The sequence below is a fragment of the Diabrotica virgifera genome, chromosome 6, assembly GCF_917563875.1.
Source record: "Diabrotica virgifera virgifera chromosome 6, PGI_DIABVI_V3a".
Classification (NCBI taxonomy): domain Eukaryota; kingdom Metazoa; phylum Arthropoda; class Insecta; order Coleoptera; family Chrysomelidae; genus Diabrotica; species Diabrotica virgifera.
The window spans coordinates 250,630,957-250,654,958 of NC_065448.1; the positions used below are offsets into that span (position 1 = coordinate 250,630,957).

Here is a 24,002-nt window from a genome sequence, read left to right on the forward strand (position 1 = left end):
GAAATTATCTTCTTAAGTACTGTGGCTGCATGCGTTTCTTATAAGTTAGTCAATAAGTTTACCTTATTAAAGAAGATTGTTTGGCATACATTATTTTCAAGGTTAGTGTTAGTGACGTTTACTCACGGACAAGGCCGATATAAAAAATATAATTATTCAAAAATTATATAACTTTATGTTATGATGTGATAATAGTTGCGATTAAAATTAATCATTTAATGGGTACTTAACTAGAAATGTTTCAAATTCAGAAAAAAGTAAGTTGCATCAAAATTTGTAATGTTTACATATGTTCATATCATTTTTATTCTGTTTCAGATTCATAAAAATGTTAAAATTAACTTTATTAAAAAACACACTTTTAGTTAACGAAAAATATGCAGCTAGTTTAATTCAGAAGCTCAAATACTCCTTAAAATTAGATCATGAGGTTCTAGTGGAAGGCCCTATTCAGCTGTTAGAGGAAAAAATAAAGGCAAAAGAACTACAGAATGATCCAGTACAAAGGAGAATAGCACATCAACTTCAAAATTTGTATAAAAATATCCAAGGCTATGAACCTGCAGGTGCCAACATTTTTACTAAATGGTTCGGTGGTCGGAAAAAAGAAGCGCCAAAGGGACTATATATTTATGGAGCCGTTGGAGGTGGTAAGACAATGTTAATGGATTTATTCTTCGATAGTTGTAAAATAGAGCACAAAACTAGAGTACATTTTAATGCCTTTATGGTAGAAGTTCATAAGAAAATGCATGAATTAAAACAAGAAATAGTGGTAGATTATACGCAAAGGAAACCAAAGCCTTTTGATCCCATTCCACCAGTTGCTGACAGAATTATAGAAAAGTCCTGGTTGATATGTTTTGATGAATTTCAGGTGAGAATTTTATTTTTATAGGGTCAGTCAGGGTAATTGGAAACAGTACTCCCTACGGCTAGAAATGAAATATTACAACAATATCACATACACAGAATTACAATTCCATCTTTGCTTATTGTGTGGTATGTTATTCATTTGTTTTACATACTAAGTGAATGTCCATTCTGTGCAATTTAAATTTGATTGTTTTTAAACACATAAATCGATTTAGAACAGTGCCAATATTTTACAAATTTTATCTCTCTGTATTAAGTAGGTATACTGATTATATCATTTATTTATAGCTATAGTACATTCTTTCACGGTTTTTGCTGTGAATTTTAAAGAACCGCTTGGATTGATATGAAATTTGGCACACGCATAGCTCACATTTCAAAGAAAAAAAGTGATATTGTGCCGATGTGTGGTTTTGCCCTGGGAGTGAGTTTCACCCCATCTCGGGGGTGTAAAAATATATGTCCAAGATAAGTCCCGAAATGGATAAACTGACTTATTTTAAGCAACTTTTGTTCTATAGAGTTTTTTCACCAAATCAATACTTTTTGAGTTATTTGCAAGTGAATATGTTCATTTTTCAACAAAATAACCACGCTTTTAGACGGTTTTTCGCAAATAACTCAAAACGTAAGCATTTTGTCGAAAAAATATTCCTAGCAAAACTATAGCCTATAAAAAAGTGAAAAAAACGGTGTATATATTAGGTCTTCATACCTAGCAAAGCAGAGTTATAGCTAATGAAAAATAGGTTCATATTCAAAAAATTCCGAATAGATTAATTCAATGTGAAATATCCAAATAATGAAGCATTCAGGGAAAACACATTACAACTTTTTTAAAGTGTTTAAAAAAAGCTTTATTTCTGTTTTTATAAAAAAAATTTCTAGCATCAAATGTAAGCAAGTTACGCTCAAAATAAAGTTGGTTCCTTTTGTTTTGGCAGAAAAAAATCAGGAAGATCACCCCCAAATTAACAACTTAAATGAAATTAATTGTTACCGCTTCACAAATTATTTTGCTTATGTTGTGTTTATATATGATCTGTAAGTTTCATCGATTCAAAGTGCTTATTTTTAAAATAAATTCGTTTTAAAGTAAAATTTTCAAAAATTTTAATTTTGAAAAAAATGCTTTTTTTCAAAATAACTTAAAAATTGTTAGAGGCACCAAAAATCTTATACAATAAAAAAAGTCGGCTTTACTTTTCTGAATATTTTTTATTTTTCTGTAAGACAAAAATTCGTTAAGATTCAGTGTTTCTAAATTTGCATACACTCGTGATAGTGACTCATTCAAGCCCTTTTAAGTACAGCTCTTTTAAAAATAGAGACTTTGAACCGATGAAACTTACAGATAATATGATTAATACATACGCGAGTATAAAACTTGTGAAGTGGTAACAATTAAGTTCATTTGAAATTCTAATCAGGGGGTTATTTTCCTGATTTCTTACCAAAATACAAGGGACCAACTTTATTTTGAGCGTAACTTGTTTACTTTTGATGCTAAAAAACTTTTTTAGAAAACAAAAATAAGCATTTTTTAAACACTTTAAAAAAGTTAAAATGAGTTTTCACCAAAAAAGTGTTTCACTTTTTGCTTATGACACGTTAAAATATTCGATTAGAAATTTGACGAATATGAACCTATTTTTCATTAGCTATAACTCTGCTTCTACTAGGTATAGTGACCTAATATATACACCATATTTTTCACTTTCTTACGTGCTGTATTTTTGATAAGAATTTTTTTTTCGACAAAATACTTACTTTTTGAGTTATTTGCGAAAAACCGTCTGAAAACGTGTTTATTTTGTAGAAAAATTAACATATTCACTCGCAAATAACTCGAAAAGTATTGATTTGGTGAAAAAACTTTATAGAACAAAACTTGCTTAGAATTGTTTATTTTATCCATTTCCGGACTTATTTCGAACATATCTTTTTCACCCCCAATAGGGGGTGAAACTCACCCCTAGGGCAAAAGCACACATCGGCACAATATCACTTTTTTTCTTTGACTTGTTAACTATGTGTTTGCCATCTTTCATATCAATCCAAGAGGTTCTTTAAAATTTAGAGGTTTTGCAATATTTTACCTCTAAAGAATGTACTACTACTACAAGAATATTTATATTGCCTACAATGTTAATTTGAATGTTATTTACTACAAGAAGTCAGTACAGTAAGTGTTCACAATTACCCCCTTAAATCTTGAGCATGGGGTAAATGAAAACACCTGTTAGGGGTAAATGGAAACAATGTGAGGTAAATGGAAATCAATTTTTTATGTGAAGGTTACAGGTCTTGCCATTTTTAAAATGTTGAGGAAGTACATATGGAAGAGAGACCAATGAAATACTCTTTGAATAATTTAAAAATGAGGTGACAGATGTTAAAACAAAAATAAGTAACATATAGGGAGGTTGCTGCTTACTACAGTATTCCACATTGCGTTATTTACAACTGCATAAAGGGTAGAAACATACCAACTGATAAGATGGAACTAGTGTGCCTACTGCATGATTAGCCAAAATTGAAGACCATATTCTTACGTGTTTAAAAGCCCGAGATTGTTGTTTACTTTTACCCCGTTTTTAGTTCTTTTCTTCAAATTTCTGGGGTAAATGAAAACTTTCAATATCTTATTTTTTATAACTTTTTCTTACTGGTTCTTAAGACTACTGTAGACTTATCGTATAATATCGTATAAAGCTTTTATTCTATTATAATATAAAACAGTATATTTTTAAATAAATTTTATGCTTAGATGTCATGATATTTCAAATAGTGTTTCCAATTACTCCGACTGACCCTACTTAATACAAGACAGGTAATATTTTATTCTGTTTCAGAGACAACCACCATCCGTTTACATACATTTCATCCTCTTGGTATCTTCAGAGCAGCCTGTGGTTTCCTCTGAATCAAAACGAAAACCAACTGTCTAGTAAGCAAAAAGACAGTTGGTTGATTACTAGACAGTTGATTTTCGTTTTGATTCAGAGCAGGTCATTCTGACGATCCTAAAAGGATCGGATAGAGGTAAATGGATGGTGGTTGTCTTTGAAACAGAATGAAATATTAACTATCTTTCATTTTCTTAGTTTTACTTACATGTTTAGTACTAGGAATGTTATGTTGCTATTGTTACGTTGGTAAATTTCCATGATAATCTTGCGGGCTTGAATGTCGAGTTGAAACACTGACTCTCTTTATAACCTTATTTATGATTTACAGCATCAATCAACATAAGGTTACTAAGATGTTGTTTCGTGGGGTGGTCCTTTAGGACACCCTTCTCGCAGGACGGCTCACTAACATAGTAACGATCTGAATAATGACACTACTATAATAATAATAATCCTATCAATCCCTCTGTGGGCTCTTTATATCTCCTTATAATTTGGACTTTGAAAAGTAAAACTATATGTGCGTCTCTAAGATGTCACACAAACAAAACTGCAAATCAACCTTCGTTTTGTTTGCACATTTAGAAACAATATCTTTTTGTAACAACTGAAATTATTTAAAATTATTTACATCTCTTGATACATATTATATTATACAGTAGTTAGGAGTTTTTTTCCCTTACTGTACAGGAATTTAAAAGCCTCAGAAAAGTTAAATTGATTATACTTAACTCTTTTTCTTAGACACTTAAAAACTGCAAAAAAATGGAAAATTTGTATTTTGAAAAATGAAATATAAATGAGCATCTTATAATAAAAATAAAAATTTATTGCAACCATAAATTATTTAACAATTAATTAATTGTTGCTAAATTATTTGTTCGATTTTTGCCAGCTTCTGGAAATATAATCTACTACAAAAAAACTTTTATGTCACCAAGTTATTTAATTAGTGAGAAATAATTACTTCCCTACAATTTTAGTTGAAAATAAAAAATTTTGTTAGGAAAATGGATTTTTACAGGAAAATTTTCGTCAAAGGAAATTGGGAAAAAATATCTGTATGAAGAATTAAATTGAAGTGAATTTTAATTCCGGTGTTTTTGGTTTAAACTTAAAATCTTCTGAGTTACAGAACAATAATTGAAAATAACACAATTTCTGAGTGGTAATTTGTTAATAAACAAAATAGCACACTTTCTGTGGACTTTTCAAACCGATATTACTAATATATCCAATCTTAACAGCACACAGTAGCGATCAACAGGTAGCAACAAACGCGGTCCAAGATTGCGAACTTTTAAAAGTGAGGCAACAGTGCGTCGGTAATTCGACACTGACAGTGACGTTTATACTATCAAAAACATAATAATTTTTATACACATAGGCGCGAAATGTTGCCAAGCCCGTGACGCTCGATTTCTTTTTATAAAAAAATCGATTTTTAGTAGTTTCCATATGACACAAAATCTAGACACGGGATAAAAAAGTTTATTTGAAGAAAGTGTATTTTTTTGTCTTTCTTAATGGAGGTACAGGCTCCTTTTTTCAATATTTTATTTAGTTATAGAGTAATTTCCACATACTAACATATTTCTGAAATTGGGCTCTGTACCGCCATTCTTTATTATATTACGAATATGTGTGCCAAATATCTCGACAAAATATTCAAAATTAGAGCCGCAATCTTGGAACGCGTTTGTTGCTACCTGTTGATCGCTACTGTTTGCTCTTAAGATTCGATTCCAGCAACAAAGTATCTGCTAACAAACAAACTTTTTCTTGTTTTTCTTAATTTGTCCAGAGTATTATAGGCTATACATCTTTCTTAAATATTAAATAATCTGCATTTTTTAAATGTTACTAATTTATTACTTAAATAATTTTTTTATTTGTTTTTTACAATATAATTTCAAAGTATGTATTTTTTAAGGTAACTGATATTGCCGATGCCATGATACTGAAAAGGTTATTTACCCATTTATTTGAACGGGGTGCTGTGGTAGTTGCTACCAGCAATAGGCCGCCAGAGGATCTGTACAAAAACGGCTTACAACGATCCAATTTTGTGCCTTTCATTGGAATCTTGAAGAAACATTGCGACGAAGCCAATTTAGACTCAGGAATAGATTATCGATTAAAAGCTATCGGAGCGAAAACGAATTATTTCGAAAAATCAAAATATAAACTGGACCCAATTGAACAGATTTTCAAGATCCTTACAGCTAAAGAGAACGATGTGGTTCGTAGTAAAACTTTCACAATTATGGGAAGAAATGTTGATTTCAGGTAAGAAAAAATATTGTAAGCAGAAAAGCACAAGTAGGAGTAATAGTTTTTATCAGAAGTGTATCCGGTATTAAAAATATCTTTAGTGTGTTATGGTATTTGAGATACTGATAAATTAGTAGACACATCTAAGTCAGAAAGTAGGGTAAGTGCACCAGTAATGGACATACCGCTAGTAATGGTCACCTTAAGCCAATTAACGTCATTATATTCATTTCTTATTACATTTTACCGCACATTTTTACATTACCCTGTTGATTATACTATCCATAATACAAGGACGAACTCTGCGCCATCTGACAATGGTTTTTGACTAACTGTCATGCGTAAAACTTTGGCGCGCCAAAAATCAGTTTGTTTTGATCTATCAGACAAGTTGTGTAGTCGTTGGGTTGAAATTAGTGCCGTGAACGTATTATTGAAATTTATATATTTATTTTGTGTTGTTACACATTTAAAGGGTAAGTACTTTGTATTTTTTATTCATATTTACTAAAAACAATATTATGAAAGTTTTTGATCATGGGTGACCATTACTGAATGAAAATTCTGTTAGAAATTTAGAAATGGTCACCACGGGTGTCCATTTCTAAAATACAATGATCTATTAATGGTCACCAATATATTCGATCCATTTAGCGCTTTAAAAATTATGTGTTATTTTTTTATTTATGTTTGTTTGCTTAATACATCATTGTGGAGGTTTTTGATTATGGGTGGCCATCGTTAAAATACAATCATTTATTAATGGTCTCTTTATCCATTTCGAATTTAGAGCTTTAAAGAATTTAAAGTAACCTGTAATTTCTTATTATTATAGACATGGATACCCAGAGAGGAAAGAAAAGGCCTTTTTTTAAATGGACGGAAGATAAAATGAGCCTTGCTATAGACGCAGTAAAAAATAAAGGCATGTCCAAAAAATGTGCAGCTAAAGAATTTTGTGTTCCTAGAACAACCTTAAAGCGTAGACTTGAAAACAATTGTCTTAAACGAAAACTGGGTCCTAAAACTATTCTTTCAGAAGGCGAAGAGAAATTATTAGCTAATTGGATCTTGTCTATGGGCAGAAAGGGCTTTCCTGTTAATGCAACAAATCTACTCTCCACGGTGCATAAAATTATGAAAGAAACTGGGAGGTCGACTGTTTTTAAAGATGGGATGCCCGGGAAAACTTGGTTCGCTGCTTTTCTTCGAAGACATCCTGAGATAAAAAAACGAAGAGCAGAGTCTATTACAAAATCAAGAGCTGCCGTCTCTAAAGCTGATATAGAAAAACGGTTTAATGAAATTGAAAACTATTTAAAAGAAGAAGGTATGATTGACATACTAAAATACCCAAATAGGATATACAATGCAGACGAAACCGGGTTTAGCCTTGATCCTAAATCTGGTATTGTCCTTGGGCCGGCGAAATTGGAAGAAGACTTTTATGAGAGAAAATCTAATGCAGAAAAAGAGCAAATAACTGTTATGGCCTGTTTTTCAGCCGATGGTATCACAGTTCCACCAATGGTCATATATCCGTACAAAAAAATACCAAAGGATATAGTTAATTCTGCACCACCAGAATGGGCAGTGGGACGATCAGACTCCGGATGGATGAACTCGGAAGTATTTTATGAGTATATCGGCAACCATTTTTTGCCTCGGCAACCATTTTTTGCCCTATCTCAAAGAAAAAATATACCACAACCTGTTTTGTTTTTCGTGGATGGACATAGGTCCCATCTAACTAAACAAGTCAGCGAATTATGTGAAGCAAGTGGTATCATCCTGGTTGCTCTTTTCCCCAACGCCACTCATATTCTCCAACCAGCCGATGTTTCAATTTTTAAACCTTTAAAAACTGGTTGGCAGACAATAGTAAGAACATGGAAATTTGAAAACTTTCCGAAGGATGTAACAAAGTATACATTTGCAACCATTCTAAGTACGGTTTTTAAAAAATATGAAACGGAAAGTACAATACGCAACGGCTTTAGAAAATGTGGACTGTTTCCTTTTGAAAAAAGCAATGTTGATTACACCAAATGTGTTTCCACTCGGCAAGTTGTAGATCCTACAAATCTATCAGATATTAAAAACACAATTATTACAAAAGGGAATATATTATCCGAACTTGAGAAAAAAATACCACCACTTGAATTGAATCATTTCAGAACAAATTTCGACAATAAAGATGACTGGAAGGGAGACTTACAATTTAAGAAACTTTATGAGGTTTGGGCAGAATTTAAAAATGAAGCTTTATTAGTAACAAATAAACATAAACATGTCACTGGGGAGGATGACTCTAACTTAATGGAAGGAAATGAAGAAATGTCAATATCGTTTTCAGTTCCAACAGCGTCAACTTCAACTCCAACCGGTAAGCAGAGAGAAGAGAGTGTAATTCTTCCAAATGAAGAACAGTCACAGAACGGGAACAGCACTATTTTACAAGATAAAAGTACTACTTCACTAAATGTTTCAGAGTCATTTCTTTCACCGGATAAATTAGAAAACGTTGCGCTGTATAAGGACAAAGAAGACCAAGGATATGTGGTTAGCACTCCTTTCAAAAAATGTCTCATTTTTCCTAAGACTCCTGAAAAAGAACCACCCAAAAGAAAACGAAAAATATTTCCAGCAGTTGTATCCACTACACTTTACAGGGCCCATTATGATAATATAACGTCTAAAAGTGGCCCTTCAAAACAATCACAAATTAAAATAAAAAAGCCTGCAGTAAAGAGAAAAGTAATAAGCGAATCTGAATCTTCTGCCGATGATGTTCCTTACTGTGATGAAGATCTAGATGCGAGTGATGTTGAAAATTATACGATCAAGAATATTCATGATGGAGATTTTGTTATTATCAAATACAATGGAAATCTTTATCCAGGTAACATTCTATAACTATAATATATTTGTTGTTTCCGTCTCCTAACAGAATTATGTTTTAATGATCAAAATTTTTCTTTGTTCTAGGAAAAGTGATAAAAGCTAACCAGGAAGGAGCAGAAGTTTCGTCAATGGAAAAAGCAGGCTATGACTGGAAATGGCCAGAAAAAGAAGATGTATTATTTTATTTTTATGAGGACATTAAAAAGATTATAAGGGAACCATTAGTTAAAGGCAAACGGGGTTATTACTCAGTACCAGAACTATCTAGTTTTCTTTAAAGTGCGTTATACAATTTTTAAGTGAAACATTTTTTTGTAGGACATCACGGGCGTAGCCAGGTTTTAGTTTCGGGAGGGGTTTAAGAAAATAAAACGACAAAAAGTACATAAAATAACCCTTATATTCATAAGAAAATTTTTATAAATCTTAATATTTAACTTTTAGGGGGGGGGGGTTGAAACCCGAAACCCCCCCCCGGCTACGCCCATGGGACATAAGTTTACATTTTGCTATGTTTTTTTTGAATGGTTGTTAAAAATTTCAGCAATGTAACGCAGTGAAAAGCTTATATAAAAATATATTTGATAAAGTGTCCATTACTAAATTATCGAGAGTCCATCACTAGAGTTTTTGTGACCATTACTGGCGATTTTGGCATTTGTGTAGCAAAAAATATTTTTTTGGAAAAACAATTTTTTTTTAGTTATTTACTTGGATGTATATGAAAGTATATACCTTTCTTAGTATCCTAGCACAGTAAAAAAAATTGTAAGTCAAATACTTCATTAGAACGAATAAAAATAGTACAAAATTTTCTCTTGGGTGTCCATTCCTAGTGCACTTACCCTATCCTAATTCAGCCACCTCCTAATTCAGTCAGTTATTGGACTAATATCCTACTTTCGATCATTTAGAGCAGTGGTGGCCAAACTTTTTTAATGGGGTGCCACAAAATTTAAAAAATTCTAGAGGAGTGCCAGAGTTATAGAAAAAATGCATTTTGTGTTAAAGCGGGCTATATACTATCCACGTTGATGGACCCTCGGCGGGCCGGATTAAATACTTTCGCGGGCCGGAGTTGGCCCGCGGGCCGTACTTTGCCCATCACTGATTTAGATTATGATTTTGTGTAATTTTTGATCAGCATATCTGTAAGGTATGGTTTTCATTTCTTTGATTACTTATTTAGTCCCTCTTCTATCTTTCCTTTTGTATCGTTTCCTCTAAATATCATTTTCGCATTTCACAGAAAGGCCTCATCCCAACAAATATAAAAGCTGATCAGGATTTTACTCTGCGTGAGTCTGATAAGTCGTTTGCAACAGTTAAATATTGGTTAGGTTAACAGAGTTTAAATGCTTGCTGTGTTCCACCCAATAAGGTGACGACTCTTCTTCTTGTTCTTCTTAGCCTTCTATAGTCCATTGTTGGACATAGGCTGCTCTCAACACCTTCCATCGATCTCTATCCTGAGCAACATACTTCCAATTTCCAATTTTTCCATATTTTCAATTGTATCCAGATATGTTCGGTCTACCTTTCTTCTTCTTTCCTCCTATTCCTCCCGTTAGTATTTTTTTGGGAAGTCTCGTGTTTGGCATCCTTTGGATATGTCCCAACCATCTCAGTCTTTGTGATTTTTTGATCCTTACTATGTTTGGTTCACCATACATCCTCTCCAGTTCTACATTTGATCTTCTTATCCACATTCCGTTCCATATCTTTCCGCCAAATATTTTTCTTAGGACTTTTCTTTCCTACACTTTAAGCATGACTTGCTCGGATTTGTTCATTGTTCATGTTTCACTGGCATACAATACTATAGGTCTTATTACTGTCTTATATATTCTTATTTTAGCCCCTCTAGATATGTTCTTATTTCTTAATAATTTGTTTAGAGCAAAGATACAACGATTACCAGCCATAATTCTCGCTTGGATTTCTTCTTTTATATTTGGCCTCCTAGTGAATGTCGCTCCTAGATATTTAAATCTCTGTACTTCTTCGAATGTATTGTTATGTTCTACTTTAACTATTTATTTAGATTGATTGGCAAATTCTTAATTCAATTAATTATTCAAATATTTTAATCACTGCATATGTAAAACAAAAACTAAATTCAAATTAAATATTCCAATAAATTTTATTCTCAGGGCTAATTCTGTATTTGATACAATACCTATGATTTGTGGCTTCTAGTATTTCTAGTTGCTTACTTCTTCCAGGATGGAACAGGGAAATTAAAAACATTCAATATCATATAATTGTAATATATTATTCATTTACCAAATAAGTCGTATACATATGATTTCATAATACTAAATTTAACTTTGTTGCAACAATTTCTCACTTATTAAATCAAACTTTAATTCTGATATCTCTTTGTTTTAACAAAAAAAATCATTTAAATAAATTATTATTTTTTCATATTAAATTTAATAAATTTTACTTTTATTCATTTGAATTGAATTCTTAAATTTGAAATGACTAACTGCGTTATAGTAATGTTCAATAAAAAAAATAAGCAAATATGGTTCTGATATAAACAAATTCTCTCCCTTCCGACAAATGATTTGACTAACCTTTTTGTTTCTTCACTTCCTCCTTTTTCCGGATTGCGTGATCCTCGATGCTCCCAACGTACTCTCTGGATGTTGCGAAAAGGTCCCTCTCGTCCAAACTGCTTCCACAACAACACACAGGACTTGCTCGAATTCTCTTACTCAATTTTCTCTTGCTCGATATCTTGTGCAAATAGATATCAATCAGCTACTCGTTCTAGACAAAACAAAGAATCTCCCTCGGACCAGGAATATTTACTTTTCAACCGGTCGACGATTTGGTTTCAACTTGATTCTGCTCTCAAAGGCCGATCACAACACTATACACTGATTTCTCACTTTTTAAAATTGGACTGCTCTCACCAGATAACCATTATACAGTGACCCTCTCTTCTCTCGCAAATCCAGACTCCAACTTTCTTATTCCTTCTACCAATCTTTTCCACCCAATCAAAAACAAGCCTCTCTCAAAACCTTCCATACCACATTTCTGAAGAACCAAATATTATTCTATATAACTTTCCAATTTGTCAAATTTTAAGAAATATCATAATTAGATTTTTTCTACATATTACTTTTACTTCTAAAAACTAAAATAATATGTTTACCATCATTAAATCTTCCCGGAAACATTTTAAAAACATTATTGTTCTCGCCAAACGATATATGTCCAATTTCTAATCCCAAATTGTTTGTTAGTGTACCCATTCACTTCGTCGAATCATTATCACTAATCGTTTTCACTTTCACGAAACATTGTTTAATAGCTAAATTAGATTGGGATGAGAATCTATGATCTCATGGTCTTCGATATAAATTTAATTTTCTTTTTAAATGATGAACTATAATTTTTTGAATTAAAAAAAAAACAATTCCACAACAGTATATATTTTTGCCTCTGTGTTCATTGTCAGATATTGTCCTTGTGTGTATTCTCGTTCTGTCCATTCCATATATTTAGTCTTTTCTTTGTTTATGTATATCCCTTTCTTTCTTCCTATCGCCTCTAGTCTTTTTAGTATTTCTTTTAATTCTTGTTTACTTCTGGCTATCAGTACTATGTCATCAGCGAATGCCAAGCATTGGTGTTTTCGTTGGTATACAAGTCCTGTCCTGTTCGGCTTTTCTGATGACCATTTCAAGAAGGCTACTGAACAACAGTGATGACAGTGGGTCTCCTTGTCGTACCCCTTCACCGACCCTAACCTTATCTGTTTCCTTTCCATTTATTTTAACCCTGTTCTTTGTTTCTCTGAGTGTAACTTTTACCATCTTTATTAATTTTTGACCAATTCCAATTTCACATAGTGCTTTGTATATTTCTTCCCGTTTAACTCTGTCAAAAGCTTGTTTAAAGTCAATGAATAGGGACATTGTAGATTTCCCGTATTCGTAGTTTTCCGCTTGTATCTCAAGCAGCAGGAAAATTTGATCCACCATGCTGCGTCATCTTCCGAAACCACATTGATATTCTCCTATGTCATTATCTATCTTTTGTGTTATCTTGTCTTTTATATTTACTGCAAGTATTTTATATGCAACGTGTAGTAGGGCTATTCCCCCAGATATTTTCCATTCTATTCTCGCAGCCAACATCTTAATAATTACTTCATACATTCAACAAGCAATCAACAAATTACTCAGATAGGGAACATGATAATAGTTAAACTTTTTCAAAAAATCGCCAAAATCTTGCATGTTCATCTTCTCGTCTTATTTAAATATATAATTCTAAATTATCATTTAAATACAAGTGCACTATATAAATATTTGGTATCATATCTGGTGAAGTTTAATAAAAAAGCGAGTAAAAACAATTAATTTTGTCAAAATATTTACATAAAACTTTAAAAATGTGTTAATAATTTTCAATTTATTTCTTGATAACCATGTACTTGAGATATAATCCTTCTTTATGTTCATGAGAATTGCATCAGCCAAACAATGATTAAACCGATTTTTTATGGATATTTTAAAGAATAATAAAGATAATGAGCCCAAGAAATTCAATGAATAAGATGATATAATTATTTCTTTTTTTTTATTTTATGTAATCGGCTTGTCTGTCCTTTTGTAAAATTTTGGCTGTAGGCTATTATGGCAACATTGTTTTCTTGATCGTGTCACACTTCAGCTTGTCTACACTTCTTGCGGTTTGCAGACCATTTTCAATAATTATATACGTATATATTGTGAATTTATTTGTTTCACTAGGTACCATATTTTACCAAAGTAGGTTTTTCAATCATCAAAGCACACAAAAAACTTATACTTTTATTATTAAGAAATGTTTACTTGACTTTTAATGGAATAAAGTGGTAACTGATGATACTGGGGGGACAAACCCCAGTGCCTGGCGATACGTCAGACTCCCGACCTGTTCAAAATCTCAGATCTTGCTAAAAGAATATGTAAAAGTAAAAATTTTTTTATGCAAATAGATTATTCTATTCTATTCAGATCGAGCCTCCCCAAAGGCTAATGACTTCCAAGCCGGCAATTTGATTTAATTTCGCTCTCAGCGAGTATTAAATAGACTAACATTTTATTTTTACTAGCGACTGCTCCCAATACAAATAAAAGATGGGTTCCTGTTTATTCTAATCGAAGAGACATTAAAGTGTTTTTCGCCTATGTTTAAGATGGAATAATTGGAATGTTCATAACCAAAAAATAATAATAATAATTTAGAATAACAAATTACCGTTCGAATATTAAAACCTTAAATGTATACAGAATCTTCTTCTTTAAGTGCCATCTCCGCAACGGAGGTTGGCAATCATCTTAACTATTCGGATTTTAGAAACGGCTGCTCTGAAAAGTTCATTTGATGTACATCCGTACCATTTTCTCAGGTTGCGCAGCCACGATATTCTGCGTCTTCCTATGCTTCTTTTTCCTTGAATATTTCCCTGCATAATCAATTGGAGCAAGTTGTATCTCTGTCCACGTGTAATATATCCGAGATATTCCAATTTTCTTATTTTGATGGTATTTAAAATTTTCATTTATTTATTCATCTTTCTTTTTGTTTGTGACATGTTCTGTCCACGATATATTCAGAATTCTTCTGTACACCCATAGCTCAAATGATTCTAATGTTTTCATTGATGCAGCATTCAAGGTCCAAGCTTCCATTCCATAAAACAGAGTCGAGAAAACGTAGCACCTAGCCAACCTAACTCTTAGCTCCAACTTCAAATCTCTTGTGCAGAGCACTTTTCTCATTTTGTTAAAATTTGCTCTAGCCTTTTTTATTCTGATTTTGATTTCTTGTAAGTAATCACCTGTGTAGTTGATCGTTCTTCCAAGGTATACATATTGGTCGACTCGATCGACATTGGATCCGTTGATCAAGAGATTCTCGTTATTTCTTTGAGTTTTCGTTATTCTCCTAAACTTTGTCTTCTTGACGTTCACCTGTTAGACCGTATTCTTGTCCAAATTGCGCTATTCTGGTCACCAGCCTCTGAAGGTCCACAAAAAAATTTTCGGTTAAGAAGTATACAGAATGGAAATTGAAACACGTAAATTAAAACATAGGATTTTTGAATCGTTACAATACATGCGACAAAGACAAAACCGATGTAGAAAATATCATAGTTTGATGTTTTAATGTATTCAAAATGTTGGGTCATATAATTATTCAGAGAATTAAGGAATACAATTATTGGTTAAACCGAATCAAACAAAATGATGAAATTTGCGGTAATTAAAAAATATTAATTTTTCTCTATAATTTCAGGAAAGTGTGCGGAGGTGTATTAGAAACTTCCTTTGAAGAGTTATGCTGCAGACCACTTGGAGCGAACGATTACTTACATTTGACCCAATTTTTCCATACTATTATTATAAGAGACGTACCGAGGATAGATCTGAGTAAAATGAGATCCGAAGGAAGACGGTTTATTACGCTTATAGATGCCTTGTATGATTACAAAACGAAGGTAGGAAATGAATGTTTTTTTGTTTTTATTATATAGATATGTGACTAGCTGATCAGTCAAGATTTGTCATCATCTTCTAGCGAAGAAAGGTAGAGGTGATTTAGAAGTTATTTGGCCTCATCTATTACAATATCACCTGCAAATCTCGGGTAGCTTCTTCCGTAGTCTTAGCCATGTAGATAAAAAAGAATGTGTGTGTACTTTGTACGCACGTAAGAAGTTATACTTCTATTATAATATAATCTAACTTCATATTATGATTTCAACGAAATCAATATACCTATCTACTTTAAACAGTTTTTTGTATTGTATTTAAATATTAAACTAATTTTAGAAAGAACAAAAAGAATACCAAAAATAAAAAAAGGATATGACTTTGTCAGGATTTGAACTCTAGGCGAATGCTCTACCGATCAGCTACCACCGCTTTTGTATTCAGCCGATCATTTCTCGTACATAATTACAATCACGGTGACAGATAGATTAATTGAAAATAAACATTTTCAATAATACTTATTGTGGTAGGTGTGAGTTAACGGAATTAATTAAAAATGATAAAAATAATTTAACAACGAACAGTAAAACATTTATTTATTTTGGTAACAAATAGGTGTTGCTTAGTTAGAACTCGGAAAAGGGTAGGTCGTTAGCGAGTAGTGCCTCGGTTGCACGCTGTGAATAGACTGTTAAGAAAAGCCACAACCTATTATCGATGTTATGCCTTTCTACAATATGGTCCGGAGAGGACAATAAATCACTCCGATCTGACGCATAAAAACAGACACACTTCTGAAGTTTTAAAAACGAATGCATGTCCCAAAGCGAGTTGTTGACATAATGGTCTGATATGGTAATTAATTTATGGGGACTTCAGTTTGTTAAACTGACACTCCAAAAACATATGGTCAGGGGAACATATTCGTTTCGTAAAACCATACTAATAATCATTATTAGTTTTCGTTTCATCGCATTGTTTTACTTTATCAGTGCCATTTTTGTCTCATCAAACGTGACTCTTGCATTCCTTGGTTCCCTCTTCTCCCAAAGTTATTTGTTTTCTTATTGAAGTTATACTTCTTTAGGCACGAGGGTGAATTTTTACATTCCGTGGCGCATGCGCACACCGACAGTATGGTATTAGTCGCTACATCTTTTAAGTTATGTAGCATGTAGCGCAAATAAGGTGTGCGTGAAAAGAATATATTATTAGTGTTTTTAGTAAATATATTTATTATAATTTTTATTTCTGTGGATTTGTCTTCCTCCTTATAAGTATTATTGAAAATGTTTATTTTCAATTAATGTATCTGTCACTGTGATTGTAATTATGTCCGAGAAATGATCGACTGAATACAAAAGCGGTGGTAGCTGATCGGTAGAGCAGTCGCCTAGGGATCTAGAGGTCCCCTGTTCAAATCCTGACAAAGTCATATCATTTTTTTTTAATTTTTGGTATTCTTTTTGTTCTTTCTAAAATTAGTTTAATATTTAAATACAATACAAAAAACTGTTTAAGTAGATAGGTATATTGATTTTGTTGAAAGCATAATATGAAGTTAGATTATATTATAATAGAAGTATAACTTGTTACGTGCGCACAAAGTACACACACACATTCTTTTTGTTTTTTAGCGATTTCTCGCTCTGCTCTAAGAAATCCTTTAGAAATATTGTGATTCCTTGATTACCTAATGTCTTTTTTTAATACCGTTTTACATTTGTAGGTGATCCTTTCAGCGGACGCCCCTCTAAAAGAACTATTTTACGTACCGACTGTAGCCCCCGATGAAATTAGGGATGAAGACCGAATGTTGATGGACGATTTAAAAATGGGAGAAAAGGATTTAAGCGCAAATATTTTTACGGGGGCGGAAGAAATATTTGCCTTCGATCGGACGTTATCGCGCTTGAGTGAAATGCAAAGCGAAGACTATTGGGGCAAGAAAAAATGATCTCTGGCTTAAGTACTTAATTTTTAATTTAAGAAATATAGTTACCATTATAATCACAGACATTAATTAATTCCACACGTGAGTAAGGTTGCTAACTTTGACAGCGACTGGAATAATGTTAACATTTTACTACTTTTTGATTAACTTTAGTAAAGCTCCCCGTACCACTTTTTATGGAAAATCGGTTCTGGTCAAATTTAACGAAAGTTCGGTCAATGATAGTTCTCAGTGCGTAGATCAAAAAAGTTAATGGGACCTAGGTCTGAAAAACTATTATTCTGAAGCTAAAGACTTCTGAACTTATTGGATTCAATTGTCTACGTCAAGCATAAGTCCAATTCATCTATAAAATTTATTTATCCATTCATTTATCAATTCTAACAATAAAACACTGAAAACGTGTTTTCTATACTTCCACAAAATTTATTATAACTATGTGACTACAGCTGTTTCGGCAGGGTGCCTTTCTCAAGTGACTTAGTTTACTATGTGTTTGCCTTTTTAAAGTCTTTAACTGAAGAGGTTGAGGAGTGGGGAGCTGTTTGTCTCGAGTTGGTGATTCAGAATTATATCTGTATTTTTCAATTTATTACTTTCAATATATTCTAATAAAGATAGCTTAAGGCCTTTATTTTGAATATGCAGAATTTGAAACTCTTCATTAAAAGAATGATTATTATCTAGAATCTAGAAGGTGAAGTGCGTATGTAGAAGTGTCTGTTTTTCTATTGTTGAAAGCCCTTTTGTGTTCTGCTATCCGTTTGTCAAAGGTTCTGCCAGTTTGATCGATGTAAGTTTTCGGACAGTCACCACAAGTTAGTTTGTAGACACCACTCTGTAGTAGCTTTCTCTTTCGGCTCTTATTGTTCTTAATATATTTGCTTAAGCTGTTGTTAGTTCTGAAAGCTGGTGTTATTCCTTTCTTTTTTATGTATCTGGCTATTTTTGTTGTTATCTTGCCAGTATCAATTATTTATCAATTCATTTATAAAATATAGTTATAGTCTAAAAATTTTAGAAATATTTTGAAATAAATTTGCAAAATACGTTATTGATGCTTGACAACAAACAAAATTAATCCTCGTAGTATTGTCTATTTAAATTGTCATTGAGACAACTTAAGTGTGAGACGTCATTCGCGACCTAGCGACAAATCTGCCTAGTTAGTTATACTCTAGTAGTACATCTTAAAATGCAAAAAATTTATCTATTTATCTATTGCAAATGAGTACCTAATCATTTAAGTAAAGAGACGAAATGATAAAGCATATTTCATTTTTGTTTGCTTAAAAAATTCAGCGTTTAAAATCTATTATTATAATTATAAATATGAATATTATATTATTCTCTCTTCTATCTATTGCAAATGAGTACCTAATCATTTAAGTAAAGAGACGAAATAATTAAGCATATTTCATTTTTGTTTGCTTAAAAAATTCAGCGTTTAAAGTCTATTATAATTATGAATATTATATTATTCTCCATAATATTTTGTATTAAGAAAATGATTATCCTAATTTTGAACTCTCAAAAAGTGTACAGCTTAATTAGTATATGGTATACCGATTGAGAAATTTCTCATGGTTGGTATGCGCCTTTAATGAGAGCGACAAAGAGACACGTATTTATTATACAGTTAAAACGGGCTGGCAAAGCGAGGTAGCGCGAACAACCCACTTCATGTCGTAGGTAGGGCTTTCTCAGCACAGCGTTGCCAACGTAGATTTAAAAAAGAAAATAACAAAGTAGAAAAAATTATAATATTTAACTTATTGTAAACGAATATTATAAACAAATTATTTAAAAGAAATAAACTTAAGTAAAAAAATATTGTTTTCATCCATTTTAAAAAAATGTGAAAACGTTGAAATATAATTCAACCTTTTTCACCCACTTTTTTAAAATGGGCGAAAACAATATTTTTTTACTTAAGTTTTTTTCTTTTAAAGAATTTGTTTATTATATTCGTTTACAATAAGTTAAATATTATAATTTTTTCTACTTTGTTATTTTCTTTTTTAAATCTACTTTGGCAACGCTGTGCTGAGATAGCCCTACCTACGACATGAAGTGGGTTGTTCACGCTGCCTCGCTTTGCCGGCGTATATCTTCTAGCCCGTTTTAAATGTATAATAAATACGTGTCTCTTTGTCGCTCTCATTAAAGGCGCACACCAACCATCAGAAATTTCTCAATCGGTATACATTTTTCCTACGATTATTTTCTTTATTTAACGTTGCCCCATTCCTGCAAGGAGTGCCATCTAAAATTATAAGTCTTCTTCGTTTTCGGGGACTTTTCTGAAGATTAAAATACGATGTATCTATTTTTAATCACGAATTCATATTCAGCGAGCAAATATGTGTGAAGGAAATGAGTATCTGTTCTTTCAGTAATAGATATTTTCGTTCACTTGATTGTCTGAAGTCTGTTTCGTTCACCTGACTTGAATTAGTGCGCTTGACATACACTAAGCACCTGAATCCAATAACTTCAGAAGTCTGTAGCATCAAAATAGTTTTTCAGACCTAGGTCTCATTGACTTTTTTAATCTACGCACTGAAAACTATCATTGACCGAACTTTCGTTAAATTTGACCGGGACCGGGACCAGTTTTCCATATGGAGTGTTGAGGGGTCCTTTATTTAGGATTTTCTATATAATTACTTATTCTGCAAGTAATTCAATATTATTTCAATTATTTTACTATCATTTTGGAAGTAAATAACAGTAATCTAAAAGGAATTACAAATGTCTAGCGAGCCGTCAAAGATAACCCTTACTTAAGTATGAAGTTAATGAATGTTAGTGAAACCGGTCATAGGACGTTCAAATTAATTTTACTTAAAAGACAATTTAATTTCATTCCATTTAGTTTATAGCTAATCTAAAACGACACATTGGTATGATAATACTTTACTATCCTTACCACTGAAAGGATAGAATGGATTGAGAACTACAGCCTATTTCAAACATGCGATGCAGTATACAAAGATAGCCTTATGCTAACTAAATGAGAATTCTCTTGACAACGTTGCCGCTCTTCACGGCAGTGGCCGTGAAAGGTAGTATTGGGAGGTACTTATAGGATTATCGCTGTTAACTGCTGTGGAATACTAAAGGAGGATTTATGTATGGTAATTCACAGAATGGCAAACCCGCTTGCAATATACGACCATACTGATTAAAAATTTGAAACGGAGAGTAGAAAACTAGGACATTTTATTTATAGAACTCACCTATTATTTTCTGGAAATGGAGATATTACAATAATTACATACAGGGTGTCCCGGAAAATAGTGCGTTCCTTCAAGGTTCGGGCTAAGTGTACCATTTAGAGCAAAAAAAGTCTCATAAAATTTTTTTGTAAAGTCGACCGTTTTAAATTCAACTATCATGAATCATCGACCATTAGGCATAATATTATGTATTGATGAAGTACTGCTTACAGTGATAGAAAAACAGCATAATATTTGTGTTTATTAAATATCTAATAAATAAGCTTTGTATAGTGTTTTAACTTACATGAAATTTTTTTATTACAATCAGAATCAAGCTACGTCTTCAAGAAGTATCTATCGGTAGAACATGTTAGAAAAAATTTGAGTATTCCATTTCTCCATTCAATCTTCTGGGAAGTTCGAGTGGTTCAATCAGATGATTACTAATAATCCCAGCCCATACATTATAAAAGTGAAACACACGCACACCATTTCTCGTAAAACAAGCTTTATCTACACACAACACTTTACACATTTTGTTTTGAAACCATCTACAAATCCTTAAACTTCGAGGTAAATGGTCTTTGTGTACCTAAATCTTGCACTAATTATACACTATAGGTATTACGTAATTAACATGATACTTGCGATCGAAATCATGACAATACCACAACAATACGATGTATTCTCGGGTTACAGGTAATTATGACTGTTTGTATTTACAATTTTAAATATCTTCCCTATGTCAAAATAAATAAAACTGCCGGGTTGCCAAATGTAAATTTTAGTAAAAGACATTACATATTTTATTTTTTTGAGGCAACAGATGACTTTAGAAAAAAAATTATAAGAAAGTTTTCTTTTAAATGGTGCATTCTACCCACATCTTTAAGGAACGCACTATTTTCCGGGACACCCTGTATACATAGTAGATTACAATATTTACAATAATAGTTAAATCAAAGAATATAACAAGGTAGGTACAGCAAGAAGCATTGGTTAAATAAATCGTTCGAATGAAACAGTGGTGCACGCAAGTCTATCCGGATAGGGTCCGCTTATCGGGATAAGCTACACATATAGTATGTACTAAGGTTAGTTACCTATTTTGAGGGAATAAGGATACTATAACGAAACAAAAATAATTTAATTAAGTATTTTGTAAAAAATATCTGTGATTTTATTATGTGCTATCAAAAGACTCTTTCTAATAAGAATCATAGTAAATCTGTGATAATATTACTACATAATATTGTTTATTATATATGATACTATTACTGAATATGTATTATTATTATTATTGTTTATATGTAAATATAATATTTATTTATTTATACGCACAACAGGCCGTAAGGACCTAGGTAGGGCATTTTTATAAAACACAATCATAAGATTAACTAATTATAATTATTTTAAACAAAACTCGAACTTAAATAATAATATATACAAAATTCTCAACTACTTTGAAGGACCTGATGAACAATATTTCTCCATTCACCTCTGTTTTGTGCTTTTCTTTTCCAGTCCCTGACCTTCACATGTTTAAGGTCTTCCTCTACTTTGTTAATCCACCTCGTTCTGCGTCTACCCCTTTTTTTGGACCAATTAATTTTCTGGTCATATCTAGTTTAGGATGTTTGCTGCCATTCTTCTATGTGTCTCATCCATCTGATTTGTTGTGACTTGACGAACCTGGTGATGGTAGGTTCTTTGTACATAGCCATTAATTCGTTGTTGGCTCTTCTCTCCCACCCGTCTGTCTTCCTTCCTCCGAATACGCGTCTCAATATTTTCCTTTCCCACCTTTCCAGAGTATCCTCTTACTTCTTATTTAATGTTCATGCCTCACAAAAACATATTACCGTGGGTCTAATTACTGTTTTATATATTCGGAGTTTGCCTTGTCTATAAACGTATTTTGAATTCATTAGGGTCCTTAAACTGCTTAATTTTGTATTCCTTTTTGCTATACTGGTATCGAGCTCCCGTTTCTCCTTTCCATTTTCATCGAATACTACACTGAGTTATTCGTGTTGTTCACCCTTTTGAAACTATAGCTTTTACCACTTGCAGACTTCACCTTAAAGCCTTCTTTTTCTTCTTCTGTTCCTCCCATGACTGTATTTTTGGTTTTGTCTTCATTTAGCTCCAGTCCGAATATCTGTGCTTCTTCAGTAATTTTCGTCGCCATTCTTCTTAATTATTTCACGGTTCTTGCTAAAATCATCAGCAAATGCCATGCACTGGTGCTAATTTTTCATGATTGTTTCTGTTTCTACATATTTCTAACACTACGGGCCGGTTGTTCGAACGCTAATCAAAAATGATCATTATCAAATATTTAATTACTGTCACAACTGTCAATGTCAACTTTGATTGGGTTGCTGAAAACGCTGAAAACATAATTATTGATTACAATTATGAAATTAGTTAATCAATTATGTTAATAATTGTTATGTTAATTGATTAACTAATCTCATAATTATAATCAATTACGTTTTCAGCAACCCAACCAAAGTTGACATTGACAGTTGTGACAGTAATTAAATATTTGATAGTGATCATTGTTGATTAGCGTTCGAACAACCGGCCCTTAGTTAAATAATGTAAATGTAGTGGATAACAGATCCCCCTCTCTGAAGCCTTTTGCAACCTTAAATTTATCCAAAATGTGACTGTGCGAAGCAATTTCACAGGTAGAGTTATTTAGTGTCATTTTTACTAATCTGGTTAATACCAAAACCATTCCTCGATACATTTTGATTCTATCGACATGCTTATCTAAAATTCACAAACTTTAGAGGAACTTGTCCTCCATAACAAGTTGTCTGTATCTATGTCAACTGTTTTTTAACGCATGATTAAATCACATTGGAATGAAATTAAATTAAAATCGTAACTTATTATTGTTTTATATTGTATAGTATATTGTTATTAGAGAAATGTTGATATTTTTTGTTTATTGTTAAGATTGCTTGTTGATACTAAAAAAAAACACTGTCATATACTAGCACAAATTATTTATTTTTGGAACTTGTATTAGTTGATTATTTTTACCAAGTTTTACTAGTGATAATTTTCGCACTAACTTATTTTATTTGTTCATTGAATAATTATCAGTATTTTGTATATTTTTATCCGTTGATATGTATTTTATTAGCTGTAATAAATTATTGTTTTACAATTGTTGTTTATTAATTGTTTTGTGTTTAGAAGAGGTCAATAAAGGACCCCGCAGAAACCTTATGGGAAATGGCTCTCTGTCAAATGCTCTGAAACTTTGGGTTCTGATAGTCCTTGATGTGTAGAACAAAAGACTCAATGGGCGCATAGCTCCAAAAAATCATGGTTTTAA

The 24,002-nt window shown here is 32.1% G+C and overlaps 1 protein-coding gene across 1 annotated transcript; it reads left to right on the forward strand.

Annotated features, from left to right (window-relative positions):
- Nucleotides 1–21: 21 nt before the first annotated feature.
- On the forward strand, nucleotides 22–23,831 carry LOC114338509 (putative ATPase N2B). Its single transcript, XM_028289109.2, has 5 exons — nucleotides 22–257; nucleotides 319–877; nucleotides 5,722–6,077; nucleotides 15,273–15,474; nucleotides 17,199–23,831. The coding sequence occupies exons 2-5, from the start codon at nucleotides 329–331 to the stop codon at nucleotides 17,424–17,426; spliced, it is 1,335 nt and encodes a 444-aa protein (XP_028144910.1). The 5' UTR covers nucleotides 22–257; nucleotides 319–328; the 3' UTR covers nucleotides 17,427–23,831.
- The last annotated feature ends 171 nt before the right edge of the window (nucleotides 23,832–24,002 follow it).

Coding starts and splice junctions, on each gene's coding strand:
- LOC114338509 (XM_028289109.2), top strand. CDS start 329: ATGTTAAAATTAACTTTATTAAAAAACACACTTTTAGTTAACGAAAAA. Junction 878..5,721: donor TATGTTTTGATGAATTTCAG/GTGAGAATTTTA, acceptor GTATTTTTTAAG/GTAACTGATATTGCCGATGC. Junction 15,475..17,198: donor TGTATGATTACAAAACGAAG/GTAGGAAATGAA, acceptor TTACATTTGTAG/GTGATCCTTTCAGCGGACGC.